Below are 23,648 nucleotides of genomic sequence, written 5' to 3' on the forward strand. Positions count from 1 at the left end.
TCTTGTGGGTTGTCTGGACTGACCAGAGTCAGCTCTTGTGTGTCTGGACTGACCAGATCAGGCTCTGTGTGTGTCTGGACTGACCAGAGTCAGGCTCTGTGTGTGTCTGGACTGACCAGAGTCAGGCTCTGTGTGTGTCTGGACTGACCAGAGCAGGCTCTGTGTGTGTCTGGACTGACCAGACCAGGCTCTGTGTGTGTCTGGACTGACCAGAGCCAGCTCTGTGTGTGTCTGGACTGATTGACTGTGGCCCCACACTCCTCTTACCAGGGTAATTGCTGAGCAACAGCAGGGCCGAGCATTGAACCCTGAGTCACCCAACATAACACAAATACTTTCACCCCATGGCTGCCATGTGTTTCTCTCCCTTTCTTTCTTTCTCTCTCTTTCTCTTCTTCAGTCTCCATCCCTCACATCTCTTTTGTTTTATGAGGTTTTATATAGAAGTATTTCATGCTGATTCAAGTTTTATCACCCTCGTCTGATACCATTGAAATGATTACAGCAATAGTGGCATACACTCAGGAAGTAATTTCAACGTGTTAAAGCTAAAGCAGTCCAACCACTAAAAATATGAAATATCTTGGTCACCGTTGTTTCTCTGTTTTAGGTTTGTTTTCAATATAGTGCAGCTACGATGAAGAATTCCTATTGGATTTGTTTTTTTTTACTTCTGTTTGCACTGTGCGAAAAACTTTGGGAATGTTATCCTCTACAGAAAATGTTATTTGTTGAAGTGCTATCCTCTGTTTTGAATAGATGCCACATCTCTAATGAAATGTTGTCATACCTAATGAAAGTATATAATATACATACAGTATATTTCATTGATGTGAAAAGTTATTATTCCCCAAATATATGTTCCATTTGGGGATAAATCATATTGTATAGTGTGACTATGCCATTGTAGACGTTTAGTTAGAGGTTTCATTTGGAGAGAGTGGATTGTAGTGTGGGTAGTGGAGAGAGTGGATTGTAGTGTGGGTAGTGGAAAGAGTGGATAGTAGTGTGGGTAGTTGGAGAGAGTGGATTGTAGTGTGGGTATGGAGAGAGTGGATAGTAGTGTGGGTAGTGGAGAGAGTGGATAGTAGTGTGGGTAGTGGAGAGAGTGGATTGTAGTGTGGTAGTGTGAGAGAGTGGATGTAGTGGGGTAGTGGAGAGAGTGGATTGAGTGGGTAGTGGAGAGAGTGATGTAGGTGGATGGAGAGAGTGGATAGTAGTTGGGTAGGAGAGGTGGATTGTAGTGTGGGTAGTGAGAGAGTGGATAGTAGTGTGTGGTAGTGGAAAGAGTGGATAGTAGTGTGGTAGTGGAGTAAGTGTTTATGTGGGTAGTGGAGAGAGTGGATTGTAGTGGGTAGTGGAGAGAGTGGATAGTAGTGGGTAGTGGAGAGATGGATTGTGTGGGGTAGTGGAGAGAGTGGATAGTAGTAGTGGGTAGTGGAGAGGTGGAGTGTAGTGGGTAGTGAGAAGAGTGGATTGAGATTGGGTAGTGGAGAGAGTGGATGTAGTGTGGTAGTGGAGAGAGTGGATTGTAGTGTGGGTAGTGGAGAGAGTGGATTGTAGTGTGGTAGTGAGAGAGTGGATGTAGTGTGGGTAGTGGAAGAGTGGATTGTAGTGTGGGTAGTGGAGAGAGTGGATATGTAGTGTGGGTAGTGGAGAGAGTGGATTGTAGTGGGTAGTGGAGAGTGGATTGTAGGTGGGTAGTGGAGAGAGTGGATTGTAGTGTGGTAGTATGGTGTGGCTATTTGAAGGTCATTGTTTTATTTTATATAAGCCCCAGGACTTTTAATTTCCATGGACAAATAGAACACATACTTACACATTGATGAATGGACTGTTAGCAGCTGAAATATCAGATAAGAGATGAGAAATTATCTCTATGAAATATCAATGTGTCACAGTCTTAATGCTCGTCTTTGAAAAATCCAACCGTTTAAAAAATAAAAAAAACATTTAGATTCAACAGGTTGGCAAGGAGCAGCAGCGTTGGCAGACCTAATCCTAGTGAGTAAAGAGGAGTTCATGTGGACCCATGTCAGTTGTCATAGTGACCCGAGATGTTAGTGACCCCAACCCCCTCTGTCCACTTGGCCTGATTTCACTTTTATTGAAGTGCACTTTAACAAAAATAAACCTTTTCTGTTGGCAGAGGATCCCTATGCTCAGAATATGGATGCACGTAGACTGTAAGTCATTTGGATAAAAGCGTCAGCCAAATGGTATATATTATGGGTATTATAATATTTAGCTTACTGAAAAGAGCGTTTAAAAAAAAAAAAAAAAAAAAAAAAAAATTGTTGCCACGGGAACGCTTTGTGAAATGATAGGGCATAATACTTTTTGTTTTAAAACTTAAATAGTTTTGCACCATTGCTAGGCAACCTGCTTGTCTCAAAGATCTAGATCTTGATTCACTCACTTGATTCACTCACTTCCCAACTGCATTGATAATGTTAAAATAGTTTTGATTTGTAATACTATTGTGACTTGTTCAGTTTGGTGTATCCACGCGCGCTGTTCTCTGGCTGGGAGTCCTGATTTAATATCCTGTACGATTGCTGGTTCATTTCAGAAAGCAATAGGATGATTTTGTCCCCCAAATTGTCGTTTTATAGCATTGTGTTTGAACAAGTGTTCTGATTAGCGCAACAGCAATTCAACTTTAAATGTGACCCTCTATCACTCATGTCTGTGTGTGTCACCCCAGCAGTTACATTGTGCATTATTGCTTGAAAAACACGTTTTATTCAGAGTAATGTCATTTGGACTATGTACCCATGATTATTCAGGAGCTGAGAGGAAAATTATGACAGTTTCCACCGATGAAGATTTTTGTATAATATTGCAAAATGCAAGTAAATAAAACACTGGATGAAACTTTGGATGTGTGTGTGTGTGTGTTGTCATGGTGAGAATCACAATGGGTCAGATCAGCTTGGCAATCGCTGACAATAACCAGACCTTCTCTCACCCGCAGAGGGATGAGGGAACTGGTGTGGGGGTTTTGACACCACCACACCCGGCGTAAATGAAGCAGAAGAGACTCTCTCTTTCTACTCTCTAGTATTGGCTAAAGGAATGTAATTGGCTAAAGGAATGTAATTGGCTAAAGAATGTAATTGGCAAAGGAATGTAATTTTGTCTCCAGAGACTTTTTGTCCGCCTAAAACTCTTAACGTTCAAAAAGTGAATACCGGAACAATATTTTCGAACATAATAATGTGGGGGAACTATGGAAAACAAATGTAATATTGGTTTTCATTTTGTGATGCATTAAAAACGGTATAACGGAAATATTGTACTTGAAAAGTATATCCTCTTTATCTGTCAAGTTTTCATCCAATATGTTGTGCATATAATATGGAAAACGATTAAAGTATTTTTGTTAAGATAGGAATGTGATTTTAGTTTCTAATAAGATAATTGTTTTTGATGAATACTTTTCACAGTAACTAGCCACGCCCGAGTGAGTCAGAGAGCTTGTCAGCATGACGGAACACCCGTTTTGACAAGAGTGCATAAAAGCTTGGAAGAGAAATCAACCTGTCGACCAGGAAACATGAGGCGTCGCTACATGTTTGTAATGGTTGAAACTTTTAACCTCAACACGAGTGAAGAAATAAACGCACCTTCCCCTGAATAATCAACACGAGGAGTATGAGGTGACAAACTCCCCTCTCAGACAATCACTGGTACAGCTGATTAGCTGTCGGAGTCAAATATCTCAAACTCTTAACCATCAGATCCACTACGAGTCTCAAATCACCGTACGCTACTCTCATCACCCCACTGGAACCATCGGCACGGCTGGCTTATCTTCAAATGAGCAACTTTAGGAGCGAATGGAAGAGTGAACTCTGTAGTTCTGTTCAGGACTACACGACGACAAGGGCACCCACACGTAAATACTTAATATTCTTATTCCAAACGTGCGGCGGTCGTGTGCAAACTATATGATTGTGAGAATAGTTCTAGAATGTCTCTATGATAAGTCTCTCTTTCTCGCTCTCTTCTCTCGCTTTTTCTCTTTCTCTGGGAAAAAATGCCATATTGTGTCAGTCTGCTAGGGACCTTTGTCTCATGTAGTAAGTGTGTGATTCTGTGTTATTATTGGTTAGCTAGTAAATAAATAATTAAACCAAATTGGTGTAGTACTGAATAATGAGCAAGGCTGGGGTTTTCTCAGATCCAATAAGGTTACGACTGTTCAGAATGATATTAATCATACTCTTATCATAAGATGACTGTCAGAATGATGATATGAGGTCATGATTAATCAGATGACGTGTATTGATGAAAGATATACACCTTATAGAGTTTAATTCAGGAGATGGTAACTCTTTAAACAACCTTTTCGCGGGTGCCCCAAATCTAAATGATTTAATTGTTACATGATTAATTTAATCAGGTAACAATTAAACATAGTGAAGAAATAACAGTCATCAGATGAATGAAAGTAAAGTCACAACATCTATTTACTTTTCAAGTCATTCCAGAAATGTTATTTCTGAGAAATAAGGGTTTAAAATGGGTTATCTTAGGTTGACCTCTGTGTGTTACAGTAACTCCATGGATATAAATCAGAGACCAGGGAGATTACAGTGAAATGCTCCTTCCTTCTGCACTTTGTAGAGTTGTGGGTCTCGAGTCTTGTCTGGTGTGTTTCTGTTTTTAGCTGGTCGTTTTCCATCCTGACAGTTCAGATTAGATTGCTGTTACATGAGCTAAATATGGCCACTTGACTTCAACTATATATTAAAACCTACAATGGAGAATTTTTTGGGGTGTAGTTTCACTTCTTTATTGCAGTCTCTACAAACAGTACAATCTGATAGGAAAATAATAAGTGCATTCCACAAGACTAAGGGAAACTGCTATGTAAGGTATGTACAGAGATTCAAAGGTACTGTAGATATACAATGAGCGGACAAAACATTAAGAACGCCTGCTGTTTACTTGACATGGACTGACCTGGTGAAAGCCATGATCCTTTATTGATGTCACCTGTTCAATCCACTTCAATCCGTGTAGATGAAAGGTAGGAGACAGGTTTAAAAAAACATTTGAAAGTCTTGAGACAATTGAGACATGGTTGTGTATGTGTGCCATTAAGGGTGGGCAGATAAATTAGTTAAATGCCTTTAGACGGGGTATGGTAGTAGGTGCCAGGCACACCGGTTTTGAGTGTGTCAAGAACTGCAACGCTGCTGGGTTTCACGCTCAGCAGTTTCCCGTGTGTACAGAATGGTCCACCACCCAAAGGACATCCAGCCAACTTGACACAATTATGGGAAGCATTGGAGTCAACATCCTTGTGGAATGCTTTCAAACCTTGTAGAATCCATGCCTGAGGAATTAAGGCTGTTCTGGGGGAAAAAGGGGGTGCAACTCAAGATTAGGAAGGTGTTCTTAATGTTTGTACACTCAGTGCCTTCAAAAAGTATTCACACCCTTTGACTTTTTCCACATTTTGTTGTGTTTTTTCTGATTTTTACAAATGTATTAAAAATTAAAAGCTGTAATGTCAATAAGTATTCCGGCCCTTTGTTATGGCAAGCCTATATAAGTTTAGGAGTAAACATTTGCTTAACAAATCACATAAATTGCATGGACTCACTCTGTGTACAATAATCTTTGAATGACTACCTCATCTCTGTAGCCCACATACAATTTTCTGTAAGGTCCCTCAGTCGAGCAGTGAATTTCAAACACCGAGGGCGGTTTTCCATTCCTCGCAAAGAAGGTCACCTGTTAGTAGATGGATAAAACAATAAAAGCAGACATTGAATATCCTTTTGAGCATGGTAAAGTTATTAAACACTTGGATGTTGTATCAATACACCCAGTCACTGCAAAGATACAGGTGTCCTTCCTAACTCAGTTGCCGGAGAGAAGAAAACCGCTCAGGATTTCACCATGAGGCCAATGGGGACTTTACAACAGTTATAGAGATAATGCTGTGATAGGAGAACACTGAGGATGGATCAACAACATTGTAGTTACTCCACAATTCTAACCTAATTGACAGTGAAAAAGAGGAATCTGTACAGAATAAAAATATTCCAAAACATGCATCCTGTTTGCAAAAAAGCACTAGATAATATTGCCAAAAATTGGCAAAGCAATTAACTTTTTGTCCTGAATATAGAGTATGTTTGGGCCAAATCCAACTCATTACGGAGTACCACCCTCCATTTTTTCAAGCATAGGTGGCTGCATCATGTATGGTTGCTTGTAATCATTAAGACTGGGCAGTTCTTCAGAATAAAAAAATAAACTGAATGGAGCTAAGCACAAGCAAAAATCCTAGAGGAAAACCTGTTTCATTCTGCTTCCACTAGACAGTTGGAGATTAATTCACCTTTCAGCAGGACAATAACCTAAAACACAAGGCCAAATCTACACTGGAGTTACTAATCAAGATGGCATTGAATGGTCCTGAGTGGCCGAGTTATAGTTTTAACTTAAATCTGCTGAAAATCTATGGCAAGACCTGAAAATGGTTGTCTAGCAATAATCAACAACCAATTTAACAGAGCTTGAAGAATTTTGAAAAGAAAAATGGGCAAATGTTGCACAATCCAGGTGCTTCTACAGAATATTGTCACGATCCCCCGGTACTGCTGCTCATTTCTGTTCACCAGTTCCGGAGGTCTACTTCACCGGCTTTCTAGGCTTCACTGAACGGGATTCATTATCATCAACCCCGGACTGTCTTGTCTGATTACACACCTGGTTCCCATCCCCTGATTAGTATGTTATATATGTGCCCTCTGTTCCCTCGTGGTCGTATTTGTTCCCATGTCGTTGGTGGTGCGAGTACCTATGCGTTGGTGCAGCTGTTATGCTGCGTGCTGCATATTATATATTGTGTATTACGGGTATCGTCCCGTGGCGTTCAATGAGGTTTACCCTCGCTCTTTTGTTAAGGTACAACCCAGTGTTTTGTATACGTGTTTGTTTTGGGTGTATTAAAAACCCCTATTGGGTATTCCTGCGCCTGTCTCCAAATCCTTAATACCAGCTTGACAGTATTGACTCAACAGTATTTCATTTTCTAAAAACTTTTTTTTTTATTATTTTATTTATTACCCCCTTTTGCCTGACTCTGGTCAGTCCAGACACACACAGAGCCTGACTCTGGTCAGTCCAGACACACACAGAGCCTGACTCTGGTCAGTCCAGACACACACAGGSCCTGACTCTGGTCAGTCCAGACACACACAGGGCCTTCAACAACCATGACGGATATCAGAGCTGAAAACAGAATGGCTAACTGACACTGACCATTTGAGCTAGCTTAGTATTGCATAATCCAAATCAAGGATAAGGGAGAAAACCTGATACTAAAGTTCAGTCAAATACATTTAAGTATATAATCGTTTAAAAATTCTCTCTGATCTGTAGAAAATTAAAAAAAGAATGCAAGGTAAATAGAAACATGTGACCTGTTGTTATTCCATCTGTTAAACTGGTGGAGCAGAACAGACTGTTGTTATTCCATCTGTTAAACTGGTGGAACAGAACAGGACTTTGGTGTCATACTGTTAAACTGGTGGAAACAGACAGACTGGTGTTATTCCATCTGTTAAACTGGTGGAACAGACAGACTGTTGTTATTCCATCTGTTAAACTGGTAGAACAGAACAGACTGTGTTATTCCCATCTGTAAACTGGTGGGAACGAGAACAGACTTGGTGTTATCCATCTGTTAAACTGGTGGAGCAGAAACAGACTGTTGTTATTCCATCTGTAAACTATCAGAACAGACTGTTGTTATTCCATCTGTTAAACTGGTGGAACAGAACAGACTGTTGTATTTCCATCTGTTAAACTGGGGGAAACAGACTGGTGTTATTCCATCTGTTAAACTGGTGGAGCAGAACAGACTGGTGTTGCTGTTCCATCTTTTCAATTGGTTGGTGGAAGTTACGGGTTTGTGAGTCCATTCGATTGGTTGACAGAGGTTACGCGGAACCCATGAGCACCTGGACAGGAGGCGTGGCCTCGCTGTCCGAAGGTGAAGGCGGGTACAGGGTGCCGGTGCGGTTGACACGCAGGAATGGTGGGATACTGGAGGACTTGATGTGGATGATCCTGGTGTCTGTGACCTCACAGTCAATCTGCATCATCACCTCAAACTCCTTGTCCTTGATCACACGATCTGTTAACGAGACAGGGAGAATCAGTGCATTAGAAAAAAAACAAGCAAGATTCCTCAGTTGAAGCCTAGCTGGGCCTGGCTATACCTTCCCTCCTCATACCCCTCCCTATGACAGAGAGAGAGGGAGTAGATGCCACTATCATAGTAGTAGAGTGGAGTGGGCGGTTAGTTAGGGGTTAAGAGCCAGAGAGAGGGATGAAGGAGAGGTAAACAGAGGAGAGGTGAGTCACCCACTGGCACTCTCTCCTGTAGAGAGAAACACAACAGCTCTAAACAAAGACAGACATGCAAACCAGAGAGAGAAATAACAAAGAAGTAAAGCCTCCTGGTGTGTGTGTGTGTGTGTGTGTGTGTGTGTGTGTGTGTGATAGAGAGAGAGTGAGAGGAAGATGGGGAGAGAGAGGAAGAGGAAGATGAGGAAGAGGGGGAGAGAGGTAGAGAGGAAGAGAGGAAGAGGGGGAGAGAGGTAGAGAGGAAGAGAGGAAGATGGAGCGTATGTTTGAATGGATCCCTGCAAGCGGGTTAGGTTTACATCACCAAACCTCATATCTCTTACTATGTCGATAGGACTGGTAGTGGTGGGTCTGTGGTGAGAGAGGGGGGGTCCCTATATGATGTCTCTATCTCCAGCTGCATGGAGGGGGGTCCCTATATGATGTCTCTATCTCCAGCTGCATGGAAGGGGGGGGGGGTTACAGTAGTTTTACAGGCAATGCAGAAAGTCACCTTAGAGAGAGGGTTCTGTACAGCCAGCTACATTTGCTTCACATGGGGGTATGAGAGGCTAGGCCATGAGAAACCCAACACCGATGGCATTACAGCATGTGTGGGCTAGAGAAACATCATGAAATATAAGTTATTCCTAAAACTGGGTTTCTGCACATTGTTGGCAAACATTTCTAACAAATTACCAAACGTCCCAACTCTCCTTAGCCCGCTGACTGAGTGGCCAAAACACTGAGACAGCCAGGACACGCAAGCACACACACGGAGGGGCCCACTTCAAACAGCATGACTGAGGTACCTACCAAAAGCCCCCCAGGTCTGTGTGTGTGTGTGTGTGTGTGTGTGTGTGTGTGTGTGTGTGTGTGTGTGTGTGTGTGTGTCAGGTCTCTCCTTTCCCCTTTTACTCGTGCCACCTGGACACCTTCCAGAAAGCTCCTTCCTTCCCACACGGACCGTCAGTGGCAGTCTGGCAGGATAGTCTTCTGTGTGCCAGTGTGTGTGTGTGCCAGTGTGTGTGTGTGTGTGTGCGCGTCACTCCCCTTTGTTTTGATTAAGCCTCTGGGTCTGACAAAACAACATTAGTGGAAATTCACGAGGCCATTTGGGATTCAGTGGTCAGCCAGTTTGACAAAGACTATGGTGATAAGAGCGGGCACTGGGCCCAGTTTGGAATTGTTTGTTTTCCTGGCATCCAAAACTAAGCAATTCGTCAGCAAATTAAATAATGGAATTGTTAGAGGCAATTTCAGTCAACAAAAACAAATTATGTTCTAAGAAGACAGTCAGTCAGTGGGCCATTTAAAATGTTTCTTAACAACGAGCTACCCAAAATCCAGCCAAACCAAGCTACAAGTCAGACCAACCGACCCCCTACCAATCCAGCCAACCGACCTACCCAATCAAGCCAACCGAGAGCTACCAATCCAGCCAACCGAGCTACCATCCAGAACAACCGAGCTACCAATCCGAGACCAATCCGAACCGAGCTACCAATCCAGCCAAACCGAGCTACAATCCAGCCAACCGAGCTACCAATCCAGCCAACCGAGCTACCAATCCAGCCAACGAGCAGATACCAATCCAGCCAACCGAGCTACCAATCCAGCCAACCGAGCTACCAATCAGACGACTCAATCGCCAAACCGAGCTACCAATCCAGCCAAACGAGCTACCAATCCAGCCCAAACCGACTACCAATCCAGCCACAAGCTCCAATCCAACCGAGCTACCAATCCGACCACAGACCAATCAGCAACCGAGCACCCTACATCCAGCCAACCGACTACCAATCCAGCCATTCTCCTTCAATACTAAAGCATCAAACATAAAAATATTCCCATCATGCATTGTTGACTGCAGGTAATAGAACATCACTCCTCTACACCTCCTACTGCTGAGCGACTTACCAACATTCAGTTTTTGGGGGTATTACAGAACTAATGACCGAAGTTGGTTAAAATTACTTCAATTTATTTAGTTGTTTTTTTCTGTGAGCTCAACGTGACGTTCTTTAGAGAGAAATCAAATAATTCACAAGAAAAACTAATGAAAACTATGCAGGACGCTAGGCTGAAGGGAGTTGCAATTTTCATTAGGCAAATGTTCAGCTTGGAAACGTGGTAATTAACTACAATGCCCATAAGCCATTGCGCCTGTTATTTCCTGCCGCGGACCACAGACCGATATGATGAGAGAGGCAGTGACACAACACAACAACGAGAGGATAGAGTCAGTTCCTGAGGTAGCTCTACCTGATAATAGTGAAGTAATTGTAATAAGTGTCTTAAAGTATTGCCTTATCTACTTCGAAGTAGTAGTACCATTATTTAAAATCAGAATGCTTGTCTGGCTGGCTGGCTGCTTACTACGCTGAGCAGAGATTATTATTTTCATTCCTTAAAGTAATTAAGTCATCAGATAAAACCTAAGTAATATACACAACTGAATATTAAAATAAAGTAAGCATGTGAATAAATCTGTATACGTGATTAGCAGTAATGGACAATCACTACCATTATGTGGGCGTTTTATTCTCTGTGTTCTTACAGCATATCCACACCACGTCAGTCTCAGGAAGAAGTTGTTATGCTGAGGAAGCTCGAAAACATTTTATGTCATCATGGGTGCGTGGGTGGGGTATACAAGTGCTGCCTCCACCAAACTTACAGTTGGCACGATGGCATTGGAGCAGATAGCGTTCTCTTGGCATTCGCCAAACCCAGATTCGTTGTCGGACTGCCAGAATGGTGAAGCGTGATTTCTTGAGCTTGTGTGGCCTACCACTTCGCGCTGGAGCCGTTGTGCTCATAGACATTCCCACTTCACAATAACAGCACACCACAGTTGACCGGAGCAGATCGAGCAGGCTTGTTGGAAGGTGACTGACTTTTGGAAAGGTGGCATCCTATGTGGTGCCATGTTGAACGTCACTGAGCTCTCAGGTAGGCCCTTCTTCGGCAAATGTTGTCTGTGGAGAATGTAATTGGTTTTGCTCGATTATACACTGGTACAGCGAAATAGCCAAATCCTCTCTAATATTGAAAGGGATGGTCCACATAACTGGTTATATATAGACGCAGTACATTGTAAATGCTGTGTGCCCATACTAGATTGTGCTGTCTGTCCCCACCTGAGCGTTGATGTTTGATCATGCAGATAGCAGAGAAAAGACCGTAGAGAAGTTACACATCGCATATCATTTAACGGTTCCATTTCAGTGCATGCTGTTCATAGAAATAATGTAAACTCAGGAAAAAAAAGAAACGTCCCTTTATTCAGGACCCTGTTTTTCAAAGATAATTTGTAAAAATCCAAATAACTTCACAGATCTTCATTGTAAAGGGTTTAAACACTGTTTCCCATGCTTGTTCATTGAACCATAAACAATTAATGAACATGCACCTGTGAACGGTCGTTAAGACACTAACAGCTTACAGACGGTAGCAATTAAGGTCACAGTTATGAAAACTTAGGACACGAAAGAGGCCTTTCTACTGACTCTAAACAACACACCAAAGAAGATGCCCAGGGTCCTCTTCATCTGCGTGAACGGCCTTAGGCTGCTGCAAGGAGGCATGAGACTGCAGATGTGGCCAGAGCAATAAATTGCAATGTCCTACTGTGACGCCTAAGACAGCGCTACAGGGAGGACAGGACGGACAGCTGATCGTCCTCCAGTGGCAGAACACGGTAACAACACCTGCACAGGATCGGTACAATCCGAACATCACACCTGCAGACAGGTACAGGATGGCAACAACTGCCGAGTTACACCAGGGAATGCACAATCCCTCCATCAGTGCTCAGACTGTCCGCAATAGGCTGAGAGAGGCTGGACTGAGGCTTGTAGGCCTGTTGTAAGACAACGTCGCCTATGGGCACAAACCCACCGTTACTGGATCAGACAGGACTGGAAAAATGTTCTTCACATGCGAGTCCCGTTTTGTCTCACCAGGGGTGATGGTCGGATTCCGTTTATCGTCGAAGGATGAGCGTTACACCGAGCCTGTACTCTGAGAGGGATCGATTTGGAGGTGGAGGTTCCGTCATGGTCGGGGCGTGTGTCACAGCATCATCGGACTGAGCTTGTTGTACTCCCGGGACTGAGCATGTGATACCCTTCCTGCAGGCTCATCCTGAATGACCCTCAGCATGACAATGCCACCAGCCATACTGCCGTTCTGTGCGTGATTTCCTGCAAGACAGGAATGTCAGTGTTCTCCATGGCCAGCGAAGAGCCCGGATCTCAATCCCATGAGCATGTCTGGGACCTGTTGGATCGGAGGGCGAGGCTAGGCCATTCCTCACAGAAATGTCCGGATACTTGCAGGTGCCTTGGTGGAAGAGGTGGACATCTCACAGCAAGAACTGGCAAATCTGTGCAGTACACCAGGAGAGAGGGCACTGCAGTACTAATGCAGCTGGTGGCCACACCAGATACTGACTGTTACTTTTGATTTGACCCCCCCTTGTTCAGGGACACATATTCAATTTCTGTTAGTCACATGTCTGTGGAACTTTTCAGTTTATGTCTCAGTTGTTGAATCTTAAAAAACAGTGAGAGGACGTTTCCTTTTTTGTTGAGTTTATTAGAATTTACCGGTTTTCCGCAGTTATTTATCCCAGGAAAGGGAGTTGGTTTGGGTGGGAAATCTCCGGTATTCAACCCTACAAAGTACAAAGTACGAGCTCTCAAAACCCCATAGGTGGCGTAAACAGATAGTTGGACGTCTATGAACACGCTGTCATACATCCACCCAACGAGTCATACACTTGATGAGAATGGGACATGAAGTCCCTCCATGTACTGACCACTGAGAACATGGGGGAGAGGACACAGCAGAGAACCTGAAACGGCATTAACTACCATTGTTGCTGAGATGGGTAGGGGACAGCAGTAAGGTGAACATCGTCTGGTAGCCAGGACTGTGGTAGATGGAACTGCACTGCCCCAGCGGTCATACGCAGACCATATCTGCACTGTGAATTCACATGTATTAAATAATTTCCCCCCTTGTCGTTTAAACTATTAAGAAAATGGCAGTTTAAACATTAAGACAACGTTTTACATTTTTCACACCCTAACGTCTATATAACTGGCCTGATATAGAGTCACGTCTAATAACTGTGCTGATATAGAGTGACGTCTACAGATTAACTGGCTGATATAGAGCTGACGTCTACGAACTGGCCTAGTAAGAGTGACGTCTTAAATACGCCTGACTATATAAGTGAAGTCTTACAGAACTGGTCTGATAATAGATGTGACGTCTTACAGAACTGTCTGATATAGAGTGACGTCTAGAACTGGTCTGACTATAGAGTGACGTCTACAGAACTTCTGAGTAAGAGTGACGTCTACAAGAACTGGTCTATATAGGTGACGTCTACAGAAACTGGTCTGATATAGAGTGACGTCACAGAACTGGTCTGATATAGAGTGACGTCTACAGAACTGGTTCTGATATAGAGTGACGTCTACAGAACTGGCTGAGTACAGAGTGACGTCTAAGAACTGGTCTGAATATGTAGAGTGACGGTCTATATATAACTGGTCTGATATAGAGTGACGTCTACAGAACTGGCCTGATACAGAGTGACGATCTACAGAAACTGGTCTAATAGAGTGACGTCTACAGAACTGGTCTGAATATAGAGTGACGGTCTAATAGAAACTGGTCTGATACAGAGTGACGTCTATATAAACTGTCTGATATAGAGTGACGTGCTACAGAACTGGCTGATACAGAGTGACGTCTACAGAACTGCTGTCTGATATAGAAGTGACGTCTACAGAACTGGTCTGATATAGAGTGACGTCTACAGAACTGGTCTGATATACGAGTGACGTCTACAAACTGGTCTGATATAGAGTGACGTCTACAGAACTGGTCTGATATAAGATTGACGTCTACAGAACGTTGGTCTGATATAGAGTGACGTCTACAAGAACTTGGTTGAATAAGTGACGTCTACATGAACTGGTCTGATATAGAGTGACGTCTACAGAACTGGTCTGATAGAGTGACGTCTATATAACTGCGTCGATATAGATGACTCGTACAAGAACGTCTGATATAGAGTGACGTCTACAGAACTGGCTGATATAGAAGTGACGTCTATCAGAATCTAGGTGGGGCTCCTCTGCTAGGTTCTGTACCCAGTGGTTAGGTTGAATTAGAGTAGACCATTGAACACAAACTCTGCTGACAGCACTGTTGTGCTCAACCTTTAACTCCTGTTACACTCTGCCACTATGCAGTGAACCTAGACTCCTAAAGATCGGAAAGACGCCGCAGGTGTGTGTGTGTGTGTGTGTGCTGTGGTGTGTGTGTGTGTGTGTGTGTGTGGTGTGTTGTGTGTGTGTGTGTGTGTGTGTGTGGTGAGTGAGGGTAGTGTTAGTGAGTGAGTAGTGTGGTGTGTGAGTGTGAGTGAGTGAGTGAGTGAGACGATAGCCACAGTAAAAACACCTGTAATCAAAATAATGATGTCAGTCATTCCAAACATTCTTCTATTCTAACAAACGTCGCTTCCAATCGATTGAGCTCCTTTCAAACGAAGGGATCGTTAAACATAACACAGAGAGAGAGAGAGGAGAGAGAGCGTGCGAGAGAGTCCTTCACTCCATTTAGGAGCCAACCCCTAAAAGCCAGATATTTGGGAATCATTGAACGTCAACTAACTTTTACAGAATCAATGAACCATAGACATACCACTGTTCAGAAATAGCCAATGACCTACATCAATCAATTCAATGTATTTATAAAGCCCTTCTAACATCAGCTTATGTCACAAAGTGCTGTACAGAAACCCAGCCTAAAAACCCCAAAACAGCAAGCAATGCAGGTGTAGAAGCACGGTGGCTAGGAAGAATTACATCAAAGTCCCAATCCCGAATTGCATGTATTGTCCAGGACAGACCAAACGATGGTTCCCTATTAGCAAAACCGATCCACTCCCTCCAGATGAAAGCCATTTGGTGCATGGGGGGGGGGGTGAAATGCAGAGCAAGACAGAGCTGGAAAGAATTACCCTCCCTTCCTCTGCCATGGAGCAATAATGGTATTGAGAGAGTTTTTTTCTATTTTAAGGGTCTGGCCCAACTAAAGATGCAGTCGGAAAGTATTCAGACCCCTTGATCTTTTCCATATTTTGTTACAGCCTTATTCTAAAAAGGATTAAATGCATAAAAATCCTCATCAACCTACTGTGCGTAGGTTGATGAGGATTTTTATGCATTTAATATACCTCAATAAACAAAAAGCGAACAGGTTTTTACAAATGTTTGCAAATAAAAAAAATTGAAATACCTTATTTATATAAGTATTCATACCCCTTGCTATGAGACTTGAAATTGAGCTCAGGTGCATCCTGTTTCCATTGATCCTCCTTTAGATGTTTCTACAACTTGATTATAGTCCACCTGTGGTAAATTCAATTGATTGGACATGATTTGGAAAGGCACACACTTGTCTATATAAGGTCCTGCAGTTGACAGTGCATGTCAGAGCAAAAACCAAGCCATGAGGTCAAAGGAATTGTCCGTAGAGCTCCGAGACAGGATTGTGTCGAGGCACATATCTGGGTAAGGGTACCAAAAAATGGATGCAGCATTGAAGGTTCCCAAGAACACAGTGGCCTCCATCATTCTTAAATGGAAGAAGTTTGGAACCACCAAAACTCTTCCTAGAGCTGGCCGCAAGGCCAAACTGAGCAATCGGGGGAGAAGGGACTTGGTCAGGGAGGTGACCAAGAACTCAATGGTCACTCTGACAGAGCTCCAGAGTTCCTCTGCGGAGAAGGGAGAACCTTCCAGAAGGACAACTATCTCTGCAGCACTCCACCAATCAGGCCTTTATGGTAGAGTGGTCAGACGGAAGACACTCCTCAGTAAAAGGCACCTGACAGCTCACTTGGAGTTTGCCAAAAGGCCCCTAAAGACTCTCAGACCGTGAGAAAACAAGATGGTCTCTCTGGTCTGATGAAACCAAGATTGAACTCTTTGGCCTGAATGCCAAGCGTCATGTCTGGAGGAAACCTGGCACCATCCCTACGGTGAAGCATGGTGGTGGCAGTATCATGCTGTGGGGATGTTTTTCATCGGCAGGGACTGGGAGACTAGTCAGGATCGAGGGAAAGATGAACAGAGCAAAGCAGCAAGAGATCCTTGATGAAAACCTGCTCCAGAGCGCTCAGGAACTCAGACTGGGGCGAAGGTTCACCTTCCAACAGGACATTCTGAGGTCCTGAGTGCTCTGGAGCAGGTTTCCATCAAGGATCTCTCGCTCCCCATCCGACCGGACAGAGCTTGAGAGGATCTGCAGAGAAGAATGCAGGTGTGTCAAGCTTGTAGAAGACTCAAGGCTATAATCGCTACCAAAGGTGCTTCAACAAAGTACTAAGTATTGTGTTCTTGGGGACCTCGGCACAATCCTGTCTCGGAGCTCTACGGACAATTCCTTCCACCTCATTGCTTGGTTTTTGCTCTGACATGCACTGTCAACTGTGGGACCTTATAGACAGGTGTGTGCCTTTCCAAATCATGTCCAATCAATCTACCACACTTCCTGTAATTCAAATGGACATAGTTTATTATACCACAAACATCTTACAGAGTCAGTATAATCTCCTTGAATACAACCACAATCATTGTTGGGGATTCAGGACATTTAGTGGGAAAACGGCTATCGGATTTCACTATTTACGTGACTTCAGTAAACCAAGTGACCAGTGTGGCCTTAAGCATTCCACCCTGACGAGACGGACCAAGAACAATGTTTACCTTCATTCATCTTCTACAACGCCCCAGAGAGCGAGAGAGAGAGAGTCTTTACCAATATAATGCCGTGCTCTTCCCTCCCTGCTGAGTAACAATATCAAGTTCCACTGACTGACTCACTCCCTCCCTGGGTTAGCTCACCGCTAATCAATTCAGATGCTACATACAGAGCCAGAATGAAGGGAGGAAGGGAGAGGGATAAATAGAGAGGGAAAGAAAGAGATCTAGAAAGACAATAAACACAATTTTGCCAAAAAAAAAAAAAGAGAAAATGTGAAGAAGAGAAAGCAAGAATCATTCTGTAATAACGGGGCCAGTTGAAAAGCCAAGAACAACAGAATCATTCATTTAATTATTCACACTCATCTTTTGGCTCAGTATCTCGCAACACGACAAAACCCTTCCAAGTCAGTTTAATGCTCTTGTTCACTGGGTGGGGAGGGGGGATGGGAGGGGGGGGTTGGGGGAAATGATGCTAACCCACTCCAGACAATACTGCAGAGATAAGGTACAGTACGTAGCCTACCATGGATGCCAAACATGGAGTCGGGTCATCTCTATGGCCTTTATTCTCCCATTAAATCAGTATCAGTGGTCCAGCCAACCAAGAGAAGGACCATAGAGAAAACAAGACCACGATGTTGTCATGGAAATCAAGGCCAAAACACAAACAGATGTTCAGTTAGGACAACACAGAAAATACTTTGGGCCACAAGAGAATGACAAATATAATAAACAACTAGTTCCGACAGAAATGTTAACCGATCACGCAGGTCTTGAGGTGAACAGGTTTGCTTGTGGAATGAGATAAGAGAACTTGATCGAATCCTGTGGTGCCCAAAGCAACAGTGTGGTTTTTGTGTAATAAAGGACAGGTTTCTGAGACCTCCTTACACCCTAACATAGAACAACGACTTGGATGACTGCTCTTCAAATGTGCTGATAGCTCAAAACACACTTCCTAATGGTTAACACATACAGATCTGTGTGAAGATATAGCTACGTGGCCTGATCGTGATTGGCTCTAGTGGGTCCCAGRCGTGCTCAATGGGATTGAGATCCGGGCTCTTCGCTGGCCATGGCAGAACACTGACATTCCTGTCTTGTAGGAAATCACACACAGAACGAGTAGTATGGCTGGTGGCATTGTCATGCTGGAGGGTCATGTCAGGATGAGCTTGCAGGAGGTACACATGAGGGAGGAGGATGTCTTCCCTGTAATGCACCGGGGGAGCCTGCAATGACAAACAAGCTCAGTCTGATGATGCTGTGACACACTGCCCTAGACCATGACAGACACTCCACTCCAAATCGATCCCGCTCCAGAGTACAGGCCTCGGTGTCACGCTCATCTTCTGACGATAAACGCGAACCCGACCATACCCTGGTGAGACAAAACCGCGACTCATGAGTGAAGAACACTTTTTTCCAGTCCTGTCTGATCCAGTGACGGTGGGTTTGTGCCATAGGCGACGCGGTTGCCGGTAATGTCTGGTGAGGACCTGCCTTACACAGGCCTACAAGCCCTCAGTCCAGCCTCTCAGCCTATTGCGGACAGTCTGAGCACTGATGGAGGGATTGTGCATTCCTGGTGTAACTCGGGCAGTTATTGTTGCCATCCTGTACCTGTCCCGCAGGTGTGATGTTCGGATGTACCGATCCTGTGCAGGTGTTGTTACACGTGATTCGCCACTGTGAACGATCTGTGTCTGTCTCCCTGTGGTCTTAGTACGGACATTGCAATGTTATTGCTCTGGCCACATCTGCAGTCCTAATGCCTCCTTGCAGCATACTAAGGCGCGTTCATGCAGATGAGCAGGGACCCTGGAATCTTCTTTTGGTGTTTTTCGAGTCAGTAGGAAGCCTCTTTAGTGTCCTAAGTTTTCATAACTGTGACCTTAATTGCCTATCGTCTGTAAGCTGTTAGTGTCTTACGACCGTTCCCAGGTGCATGTGCATGAATTGTTTATGGTTCATGAACAAAGGATGGGAAACAGTGTTTAAACCCTTTACAATGCAGATCTGTGAAGTTATTTGGATTTTTACAAATTATCTTTGAAAGACATTGTCCCGAAAAAGGGACGTTTCTTTTTTTGCTGAGTTTAGAAGCACAAGCATTTTGCTACAATCACAATAATATCTGCTAAACATGTGTATGTGACCAATAAAAATGTATTGTATTTTATTTGAGTTAGCCAATCAGTGGCCTGATTGAGGTCTTACAGTACCATACTGTTGAACTAGCCAATCAACAGCCTGATTGAGGTCTTTACAGTACCATACTGTTGAACTAGCCAATCAACAGCCTGATTGAGGTCTTACAGTACCATACTGTTGAACTAGCCAATCAACAGCCTGATTGAGGTCTTTACAGTACCATACTGTTGAACTAGCCAATCAACAGCCTGATTGAGGTCTTTACAGTACATACTGTTGAACTAGCCAATCAACAGCCTGATTGAGGTCTTTACAGTACCATACTGTTGAACTAGCCAATCAACAGCCTGATTGAGGTCTTTACAGTATACTGTTGAACTAGCCAATCAACAGCCTGATTGAGGTCTTTACAGTACCACTGTTGAACTAGCCAATCAACAGCCTGATTGAGGTCTTTACAGTACCACTGTTGAACTAGCCAATCAACAGCCTGATTTGAGGTCTTTACAGTACCATACTGTTGAACTAGCCAATCAACAGCCTGATTGAGGTCTTACAGTCAATCTGTTGAACTAGCCAATCAACAGCCTGATTGAGGTCTTTACAGTACCATACTGTTGAACTAGCCAATCAACAGCCTGATTGAGGTCTTTACAGTCCCATACTGTTGAACTAGCCAATCAACAGCCTGATTGAGGTCTTTACAGTCCATACTGTTGAACTAGCCAATCAACAGCCTGATTGAGGTCTTTACAGTACCATACTGTTGAACTAGCCAATCAACAGCCTGATTGAGGTCTTTACAGTACCATACTGTTGAACTAGGCCAATCAACAGCCTGATTGAGGTCTTTACAGTACCATACTGTTGAACTAGCCAATCAACAGCCTGATTGAGGTCTTTACAGTACCATACTGTTGAACTAGCCAATCAACAGCCTGATTGAGGTCTTTACAGTACCATACTGTTGAACTAGCCAATCAACAGCCTGATTGAGGTCTTTACAGTACATACTGTTGAACTAGCCAATCAACAGCCTGATTGAGGTCTTTACAGTACCATACTGTTGAACTAGCCAATCAACACCTGATTGAGGTCTTAACAGTACCATACTGTTGAACTAGCCAATCAACAGCCTGATTGAGGTCTTTCAGTCCCATACTGTTGAACTAGCCAATCAACAGCCTGATTGAGGTCTTTACAGTCCATACTGTTGAACTAGCCAATCAACAGCCTGATTGAGGTCTTTACAGTCCATACTGTTGAACTAGCCAATCAACAGCCTGATTGAGGTCTTTACAGTACCATACTGTTGAACTAGCCAATCAACAGCCTGATTGAGGTCTTTACAGTACCATACTGTTGAACTAGCCAATCAACAGCCTGATTGAGGTCTTTACAGTACCATACTGTTGAACTAGCCAATCAACAGCCTGATTGAGGTCTTTACAGTACCATACTGTTGAACTAGCCAATCAACAGCCTGTTGAGGTCTTTACAGTACCATACTGTTGAACTAGCCAATCAACAGCCTGATTGAGGTCTTTACAGTACCATACTGTTGAACTAGCCAATCAACAGCCTGATTGAGGTCTTTACAGTACCATACTGTTGAACTAGCCAATCAACAGCCTGATTGAGGTCTTACAGTACCCATACTGTTGAACTAGCCAATCAACAGCCTGATTGAGGTCTTTACAGTCCATACTGTTGAACTAGCCAATCAACAGCCTGATTGAGTCTTACAGTACCATACTGTTGAACTAGCCAATCAACAGCCTGATTGAGGTCTTTACAGTACCATACTGTTGAACTAGCCAATCAACAGCCTGATTGAGGTCTTTACAGTACCATACTGTTGAACTAGCCAATCAACAGCCTGATTGAGGTCTTTACAGTACCATACTGTTGAACTAGCCAATCAACAGCCTGATTGAGGTTCTTTACAGTACCATACTGTTGAACTAGCCAATCAACAGCCTGATTGAGGTCTTTACAGTCCATACTGTTGAACTAGCCAATCAACAGCCTGATTGAGGTCTTTACAGTACCATACTGTTGAACTAGCCAATCAACAGCCTGATTGAGGTCTTTACAGTACATACTGTTGAACTAGCCAATCAACACCTGATTGAGTCTTTACAGTACCATACTGTTGAACTAGCCAATCAACAGCCTGATTGAGGTCTTACAGTACCATACTGTTGAACAGCCAATCAACAGCCTGATTGAGGTCTTTACAGTATACTGTGAACTAGCCAATCAACAGCCTGATTGAGTCTTTACAGTCCATACTGTTGAACTAGCCAATAACAGCCTGATTGAGTCTTTACAGTCCCTACTGTTGAACTAGCCAATCAACAGCCTGATTGAGGTCTTTACAGTACCATACTGTTGAACTAGCCAATCAACACCTGATTGAGGCTTTAACGACCATACCTGTGAACTAGCCAATCAACAGCCTGATTGAGGTCTTTACAGTACCATACTGTTGAACTAGCCAATCAACAGCCTGATTGAGGTCTTTACAGTACATACTGTTGAACTAGCCAATCAACAGCCTGATTGAGGTCTTACAGTACATACTGTTGACCTAGCCAATCAACAGCCTGATTGAGTCTTTACAGTACCATACTGTTGAACTAGCAATCAACAGCCTGATTGAGGTCTTTACAGTACCATACTGTTGAACTAGCCAATCAACCAGCCTGATTGAGGTCTTACAGTCCATACTGTTGAACTAGCCAATCAACAGCCTGATTGAGGTCTTTACAGTGCCATAACTAGTTGAACTAGCCAATCAACAGCCTGGATTGAGGTCTTTCAGTCCATACTCGTTGACTAGCCAATCAACAGCTGTTGAGCTTTACAGTCCCAGTGCCAACTCTCTAACATGGCATCCTTCATCTGAGAGCTTTAAAGACGGTTTTACACTTTTATCCAGAGCGACTTACAGAGCGAGTACTGAGTGCATCAATTCTTGTGCTTTTTCGTACTGGTCCCTTCCCTTCTAGGCAGAGTTCCTCTGTCCAGTGTCTGTGTTCTTTTGCCCATCTTAATCTTTTCTTTTTATTGGCCAGTCTGAGATATGGCTTTTTCTTTGCAACTCTGCCTAGAAGGCCAGCATCCCGGAGTCGCCTCTTCACTGTTGACATTGAGACTGGTGTTTTGCGGGTACTATTTAATGAAGCTGCCAGTTGAGGACATGTGAGGCGTCTGTTTCTCAAACTAGACACTCTAACGTACTTGTCATCTTGCTCAGTTGTGCACCGGGGCCTCCCACTCCTCTTTCTATTCTAGTTAGAGCCAGTTTGCACTGTTCTGTGAAGGGAGTAGTACATAGCGTTGTACGAGATCTTCAGTTTCTTGGCAAGTTCTCACATGGAATAGCCTTCATTTCTCAGAACAAGAATAGACTGACRAGTTTCAGAAGAAAAGGTCTTTGTTTATGGCCATTTTGAGCCTGTAATGCTGTTGCTCCAGATACTCAACTAGTCTAAAGAAGGCCAGTTGTATACATCAATCAATGTGTGAAGAAACCCAGAGAACAGGAAGAAAAGAGAGAGAGAGAGAGACAGAGTGGAGAAGCCATTAAATGTATAATGGTGACAGATCTGTAGTAATCTGTAGTGGAGTTGACTTACCATTAAGGTTCATGGCTGGCAACACCACGGACATCTTGGGCCTACTTCCTTTGTTGTGGCTGGTAGCGGGAAGTAAAAGGTGATCCTGARAACAAGGAACAGTCAAAAAAGGTCAAAGGTCTAACAGAATGAAGCACACTTTGACCTTAGCGAAGACGTCAACACACCAGATCGACAGGATGTCAAACTGGAGTTCAAATCTTAGCACACCTTAACCCACACATCAAATACCACGTAACATCAGGCTGTATGTTCATCAGATAGCTGGCTTTACAATGAAGGATTAGGGTTAAAGGTCAGAGGCATGAAGCACACCTTGACCCACACATCAAATTGTACATGTTCACCTCTTAATTAATAACCACATGGCAGTCACAGAAACTGAAAAACACACGGATGTTCATCAGACAGATGGCTTTATAGTGAAGGTGGGAAAGGAACCCTGTGGTCGCTACTTGTAAATCAAAGGGGAAAAAAACCCATCGACCCACAGCTCCGTCTGTATGACGTCAATCTGTCTGTCTGTAGCGTGTCTCCAAGACAGTTGGACCAAATTCAATCCAGTTCAGTCAGTGGATGAGCTACTGACCAACTGCTAACTGTAGAATGCAGCAATATCCCTACTGCTCCACTAAACCCTATAGTGACATCTATAGTGTCATCACACTACAGGACAATA

General features: G+C 43.5%; 1 protein-coding gene across 4 annotated transcripts; it reads right to left on the reverse strand.

Annotated features, from left to right (window-relative positions):
- Positions 1-7,490: 7,490 nt before the first annotated feature.
- LOC111975333 (cyclic AMP-dependent transcription factor ATF-6 alpha) lies at positions 7,491-23,049 on the reverse strand. Of its 4 annotated transcripts, none has more exons than XM_070447727.1 (4): positions 22,970-23,049; positions 7,850-8,164; positions 7,695-7,735; positions 7,491-7,531 (listed from the first exon to the last, which is right to left on the reverse strand). In XM_070447727.1, the coding sequence occupies exons 1-2, from the start codon at positions 23,001-23,003 to the stop codon at positions 7,968-7,970; spliced, it is 231 nt and encodes a 76-aa protein (XP_070303828.1). In that variant the 5' UTR covers positions 23,004-23,049; the 3' UTR covers positions 7,491-7,531; positions 7,695-7,735; positions 7,850-7,967. The 4 variants fall into 4 exon arrangements, with proteins under 4 accessions (XP_070303828.1, XP_070303826.1, XP_023859322.1 ...); XM_070447725.1 differs by having other exon boundaries at positions 7,772-8,164; XM_024003554.2 differs by lacking the exon at positions 7,695-7,735.
- Between the last annotated feature and the right edge of the window lie 599 nt (positions 23,050-23,648).

Source organism: Salvelinus sp. IW2-2015, linkage group LG16, assembly GCF_002910315.2.
Source record: "Salvelinus sp. IW2-2015 linkage group LG16, ASM291031v2, whole genome shotgun sequence".
Classification (NCBI taxonomy): domain Eukaryota; kingdom Metazoa; phylum Chordata; class Actinopteri; order Salmoniformes; family Salmonidae; genus Salvelinus; species Salvelinus sp. IW2-2015.

Bases quoted from the DNA above. Each gene is read 5' to 3' on its own strand.
- LOC111975333 (XM_024003554.2), bottom strand. From the start codon at position 23,003: ATGTCCGTGGTGTTGCCAGCCATGAACCTTAATG. The intron at 8,165-22,969 runs GTAAGTCAACTC...TCTCGTTAACAG, and splicing joins GCCAGCCATGAACCTTAATG to ATCGTGTGATCAAGGACAAG.